This window comes from Scomber japonicus, chromosome 24 (genome assembly GCF_027409825.1).
Source record: "Scomber japonicus isolate fScoJap1 chromosome 24, fScoJap1.pri, whole genome shotgun sequence".
Lineage (NCBI taxonomy): Eukaryota > Metazoa > Chordata > Actinopteri > Scombriformes > Scombridae > Scomber > Scomber japonicus.
The window spans coordinates 14,645,132-14,651,700 of record NC_070601.1 but is presented as its reverse complement, the minus strand read 5'-3'; the positions used below and the strand labels follow the sequence as shown (position 1 = coordinate 14,651,700).

General features: G+C 41.0%; 1 protein-coding gene across 1 annotated transcript; it reads left to right on the top strand.

Annotated features, from left to right (window-relative positions):
* On the top strand, positions 1-4,628 carry LOC128354092 (ATP synthase subunit beta, mitochondrial). Its single transcript, XM_053314340.1, has 10 exons — positions 1-151; positions 1,503-1,676; positions 1,785-1,959; positions 2,171-2,292; positions 2,402-2,586; positions 2,696-2,854; positions 3,471-3,593; positions 3,723-3,935; positions 4,032-4,233; positions 4,352-4,628. Exons 1-10 carry the CDS (start codon positions 49-51, stop codon positions 4,447-4,449), a joined length of 1,554 nt encoding a protein of 517 aa, XP_053170315.1. The 5' UTR covers positions 1-48; the 3' UTR covers positions 4,450-4,628.
* The last annotated feature ends 1,941 nt before the right edge of the window (positions 4,629-6,569 follow it).

Genomic DNA, 6,569 nt, shown 5'->3' with positions numbered 1-6,569 from the left:
TAAAGCGCTGATTTCCTCTGTCTCTTTCCACCTTCAGCCATTTTGACCATGTTAGGAGCTGTGGGACGCTGTTGCACCGGGGCTCTGCAGGCTCTCAAGCCTGGGGTCCAGCCCCTGAAGGCTCTTGTTGGATCTCCAGCAGTCCTCTCACGTAAGTATTTCATGCACGGTGCTTTTTGGAGTGAAATCTTGTTAAGAAAAGACGCATTTAGGCGCTTGTCAGTGGACTGCATAGGGCTAACGTCATGCTAGGCTAGCAACACGCTGAAGGCGTTAGCAGGCCTTGAAGCTGAAATGTCAAAATTGCAATGTATTGGAGCTATTCCAAAATATCAAATGGATACACATGCACATATTTACCCCCACTGATAGGTTTCATGTGTCAGAAAATGAGCAGGTTGTGTTTTTCATGTGGAAGCAGCAATGACCTTTGTGTAATGACATGAGGCGGTGCGAGGCTAGCAGATTAGCAAGGTTAGACGTCATTTAGTAGTAGTAAAGACACGTTAAATTTACACAGCCATACTAATGACGCTTGTAAAACATTAAAGACTATACTCTTATGTCGTGTAGCTGTTGTGTAACCCGAAATGCGTTACACTTCATTCAGTAGTCAGTCTTTGTATCATAACCTTATATTAAAAGAGTTGCTATCAACGAAAGTCAACCAATATTTAACATAAGTTCATTCACTGTTTCGTTTGTAGGGCGTCGCTCGAGCATTAGAATTGTTTTAAAAAAGCTGAATCACAGTTAATGGTAGGCCAACAACATTCATTTGACATTGAAACACGCAGTTGCTAGTGCTTTAAATAATATTTAGCAGTTGGTTCTTTGTTTTAACCTGTTATGATTAAGTGTCAAGCAAAAGCCTTAATGTTGTTTAAACCTCAATGTCAGATCAGTGAAACCTCTATTTTGAATATCAAGAGATAAACCCATGTGTGATTTGTCTCAACCCAGGTCCAGCTTAGAAACTACTATACCTACACCTGTCAAATCGGGGTTAGATTAACAAGGAGACTGCAGAGACTCATTAAGACACACTTCTACTCCTATCTATGAAAACTGAAAGGTTGAGTTTCAATTTTTTCACATCTTGACAATATTGGACCAGGTCCAGATTAAAAACCACTATGCTTTGAGAAATCAAAATAATATAATGTAGTTTTGGTTTGACAAGTCTAAGTCTAGTGGTGTTTTAGCTGGACCTGGTCTAATGTGGTCTGGGTGTGGTGAAATCATCCTCTTCTCAGTTTTCATAAGCAAGGTAAAGGATACACAAATCTGAAAGTTGGTAAAACATTGTTAATGCTTTTTCTTCTATATGTAAGTGGTTGAGAAACACAAATTCTACAGCTGAATATAATTATTGGTGTTTTCTGTAACCCCAAATTGGAGGCTAACTAGAGCATCTCACAGGGTGGTAAATATTGGAGACAAAACTCCAGGGGGCACATCAAGGTCATGACTGTAGCACACTTGTATGCATTACTTTACAGGCAGAGACTATGTCGCACCTGCCGCCGCTGCTGCCACTGCCAACGGGCGCATTGTGGCTGTCATCGGTGCCGTTGTGGACGTCCAGTTCGATGAGGGCCTCCCACCCATCCTCAACGCCCTGGAAGTCGCTGGCCGTGAGGCCAGGCTCGTCCTGGAGGTAGCACAGCATCTTGGTGAGCAAGCTGGATTACAGTCCTCAGTCATGTTCCCTTTTTACACATAGACAGAAGACAAGAAATTGTTAAAATAGAAAATTAACCCAAGTTACTTCGTGTCTTCAGGGGAGAACACAGTGCGTACCATTGCTATGGATGGTACTGAAGGTTTGGTCCGTGGACAGAAAGTTCTGGACACCGGTGCCCCCATCAGAATCCCAGTGGGTCCCGAGACTCTGGGCAGGATTATGAATGTCATTGGCGAGCCCATTGATGAGAGAGGCCCCATCTCCACCAAGCAGTAAGCTCAAAGTCAAAATAACATTATTGATTTAATGTAATGACTTCCACAATGAGCAAAACACATCTTTTAATATAATTAAATTATGAGGTCAGTATTCAGCTAGGAGCTTGTCACACGAAGCATAAAGGAGCATTCAGAATGAGTTTAAAGGTCTTTTGCACTTTGATTAATGAAGTTACCTGAATATTTTTCTTTCTTTCCCCCACAGGACTGCACCCATCCACGCTGAAGCCCCTGAATTCACTGACATGAGTGTGGAGCAGGAGATTCTGGTTACTGGCATCAAGGTTGTGGACCTGCTTGCCCCCTACGCCAAGGGAGGAAAGATTGGTATGTGAAAAAGAACTAGTGACTGCTCATGATAGACTTGGGCATGCAACTTTGTAATATCATGAAATCAGTTTTTGTCATGCTTACCTGACTCTCTGCTTGCTCACAGGTCTGTTCGGTGGTGCTGGTGTGGGCAAGACTGTGTTGATCATGGAGCTGATTAACAATGTGGCCAAGGCCCATGGTGGTTACTCCGTGTTTGCCGGTGTGGGAGAGCGTACCCGTGAGGGAAATGACTTGTACCATGAAATGATTGAGTCTGGTGTCATCAACCTGAAGGACACCACCTCCAAGGTGAGAATTGTGGACAGCTCTAGAATAAATTACAACTTCGATTTGTGAGATTTTAAAGGGGGGACCGTATTCATCATGGCATCTAACACTGACCTCTCTTCCTTGCTAGGTGGCGCTGGTGTACGGACAGATGAACGAGCCCCCCGGTGCCCGTGCCAGAGTGGCTCTGACTGGACTGACTGTGGCTGAGTACTTCCGTGACCAGGAGGGTCAGGATGTGCTGCTCTTCATCGACAACATCTTCCGTTTCACACAGGCTGGCTCTGAGGTTAGTATTGTCGTTCAAGGGCAGCAGGTGTTTCCCTGAGAATCATAAGATAAATGCAAAATAACAGTTAAATCTTAAAGGGAACAACATTGACTTTCAAATGTAGATTTTCTTAAATATTGCAAGGCAGTTTTATTTATAGTGCATTTCATACACAATGGCAACTCAATGTGCTTTACATAAAACAGAAAAACATGTAATTTGAGAAACATTAAAACATACAATTAACCCCCCACCCCCACACTAATAATAAAAACAAAGTACAGAAAAATAGAGAGAAATAAAATGCTAGAAAAGAGCATTAAATATAAGATTGAAGCATAAAATAATTAGCTTTAGAATCATTAAAAGGACATAGTGCAAATGAAAAATAAATAAAATTTCAAATAAAATTTAAAGTGCTCTTAAAAAAAAAAGCTCAATCGCAGTAACTAAGCACAGGAAAAGAGAAGTGTTTTTAACCTGGGTTTAAAAATGTTCACAGTTGGGCTGATTTCAGTTCTGCTGGTAGTTTGTTCCAGTTGTGTGCAGCATAACAATAAAACAACTTAACTTGATTTGAATAATCAGATTTAGCTGAGACTTGAGGTTGACTAAAGTCATGTTTATTTCTCAGGTGTCTGCTCTGCTGGGTCGTATCCCCTCTGCTGTGGGTTACCAGCCCACTCTGGCCACTGACATGGGTACCATGCAGGAGAGAATCACCACAACCAAGAAGGGTTCAATCACATCTGTGCAGGTAAATAGTGAGTTTAAAAAGTATAACTGACTTAAGCAGCATTGTGCCAGTACACTGGTTCAGTATCTACATAGTCACAAGTCTAGTATTAGTACTTACAGTGACTAAAGTCCAAGTTTTCCCCACCAGGCCATCTATGTGCCCGCTGACGATTTGACTGACCCTGCCCCCGCCACCACCTTTGCTCACTTGGACGCCACCACTGTGTTGTCCCGTGCCATCGCTGAGCTGGGTATCTACCCCGCTGTCGACCCCCTGGACTCAACCTCCCGTATCATGGACCCCAACATTGTCGGATCTGAGCACTACGATGTTGCTCGTGGCGTGCAGAAAATCCTTCAGGTGCAGAACTTGACAATTCATATTTTCTTTTTTTTTTTTGACAGATTCATTAAGCGTTTCTCAAGCTAATCCATTCTGATTACCTTCCTCTTATAGGACTACAAATCCCTGCAGGATATCATTGCCATTTTGGGTATGGATGAGTTGTCTGAGGAGGACAAGCTGACTGTGGCCCGTGCCCGTAAGATCCAGCGTTTCCTGTCCCAGCCCTTCCAGGTGGCTGAGGTCTTCACCGGTCACATGGGCAAACTTGTGCCCCTCAAGGAAACCATCAAGGGCTTCCAGAGCATCCTTGGCGGTGAGTGTATTAGTAACCGATGAGATATTCACATTGCTCTTGACTTGCTTGTAACCCTACCATCTATTTCAATCTATTCTTTAATACTAAAATATTTTATTCTATTTCCCTTTTTTAGGTGAGTACGATGCTCTGCCTGAGCAGGCTTTCTACATGGTCGGCCCCATCGAGGAAGTCATCCAGAAGGCTGAGAAGCTGGCAGAGGAGCACTCATAAACATCTTTAACATCTAACTGTTGTTAGTAGAAGAGAAATCAAAGGAAAAGGGGTCCTGCAGTTAGGAGCACTTGGTTTGTAACATGTCGAGAAAACAAATGTACCTGTCATCCTGAATAAAGTTCTATTTAATGTTTCCATTGAAAGAAAGGTGGAATAAATGCTGTCTTTACACAAAACCAACTTGTCAACTGTATATTTCTGAGGCTTTAATATGTTGTAGTTGAGAATCTTATTCCAAATGAGGATTTTCATGAAATGGCTGTCCTCATCCACTTTGACCACGTGATGGCAGTATTGAGCCATGTTGAGCTATCTGACCTGTTGTTGCAGTTTGTCATATACTGAAATAAAACAGTGGACAAATACTGGGTGTGTGTTTGTTTAAACTTAGAGGCTAACATACTCATGATCTGTCTACCACAAGAACAACAAATAGTAATTACATTTTATTAGTTTGTAAACATACAAGGGCTAGATAATCCACTTGAAGGTTTTATACATTGAGTTCCTTTTTATAATACAAGCATATTTTAGCAACCAGACTTTTAAATTGCACTTTATTTAATCTAAAATATTCTGATAAATAGCTCACATTGTTTTTGAAATTGCATAACTTTGAATGTGACATTCAGAAAGCTGGTTTACAAATTCAAATATTTCAGTGTAACAGTGACACACTTATTTCTACACTTAGTATTTAGTTGTGATTCAACTTCAAAATGAGTTTCTCAATCTCAAATCATTTGTATAGGGCCAAATCACAAAGTCATCTCAAGGCACTTTACACAGAGCAGATCTAAACCGTACTCTTCGGGTTTTAATTTGAAAGAGACCCAACATTCCTCATGGCACTGATGCTTCATATTAACACTAGAACCACCCAGTGTGGAAAAACAAGACTTTCCAATTATGCACAATTACTAATAACTCATACCTAGGAGTGGTGATTGACAACAGACTGGACTGGAAATCTAACACTGAGGCTGTGTACAAGAAGGGGATGAGCAGACTCTACTTCCTGTGGAAGCTGAGATCCTTCAACGTGTGCAGCAAGATGTTGGAGATCTACCAGTCTGTTGCCAGAGCCATTTTCTTTGCTGTTGTGTGTTGGGGCAGCAGCATCAGAACCAGCAACACTAAGACTTGATAAGATCATCAAGAAGGCTGGGTCTTTTGAGACCGTGGTGGAGAAGAGGACGTTGAATAAACTGTTATCCATCATGGACAATGACCAGCATCCTCTCCATCACACAGTGGATGGACAGCGGAGCACCTTCTCACACAGGCTGCTACAGCTCCGCTGTTGAAGGGACAGATACAAGAACTCTGCCACATGCCATCACACTGTATAATAACAGCTAAACAACTCTGGTCATAACTTACAGTCACTACGCACTTTATTTTCTACACACATCGCACATTATTTTACTTTGCACTAAAATCAACACTGTCAATTAGTTGTCTATACTTTTGTACATTACATTTTATTTATTTTATTCGCTATTGCTATTTTATTATGTATAGTTTGTTCTTTATATTCTTATACTATATGTTGTTATCGTCACTGTGTGTAATGCTGCTGCTGCACTGTAATTTCCCAGTTTGGGATGGATATCTATCTATCTATCTATCTACATTTGCTGAATATCTGGATGACCACATTACAAAGTAGGTCATGAGTCATATTGGTGACATCACAGCACATTCTTTGTGCTGCTCTTAACATTCATTAAGTAAAACGTGCATTATTTCTGTGCAATATTACAATTAGATATGAAAGGATTCCCCAGATTACGGCTATTAGAATTCCATTTAAAGCTGCATTTCATACAACTTAGCCCTGCTCCATACGTACTTTGTTATCAAGTCAAAACATGTTATTGCTCGTCCTTGACCTTTCACACATACCTATCACCAAGTTGAAGAACATTAAACTGAGCAAACTAATATCTGCTTGTAGATTAGCGGACCTTGAACATTCCCATTTACAACTGCTTGGGAGAAGACAACTAGCTGTGTAATTCTTACAATCAATATCAAGATGATGCATAATTGCTTTCCAGACAAATGTTGGCTACACAATAATGTTTAAAATAGAAATGACAAGACATCCAATA

What these genes read in the sequence shown, in the direction of transcription:
- LOC128354092 (XM_053314340.1), top strand. Translation starts at nt 49, where the DNA reads ATGTTAGGAGCTGTGGGACGCTGTTGCACCGGGGCTCTGCAGGCTCTC. An exon ending in GCGTGCAGAAAATCCTTCAG is followed by an intron (nt 3,936 to 4,031) that starts GTGCAGAACTTG and finishes TTCCTCTTATAG; the next exon opens with GACTACAAATCCCTGCAGGA. An exon ending in CTTCCAGAGCATCCTTGGCG is followed by an intron (nt 4,234 to 4,351) that starts GTGAGTGTATTA and finishes TCCCTTTTTTAG; the next exon opens with GTGAGTACGATGCTCTGCCT.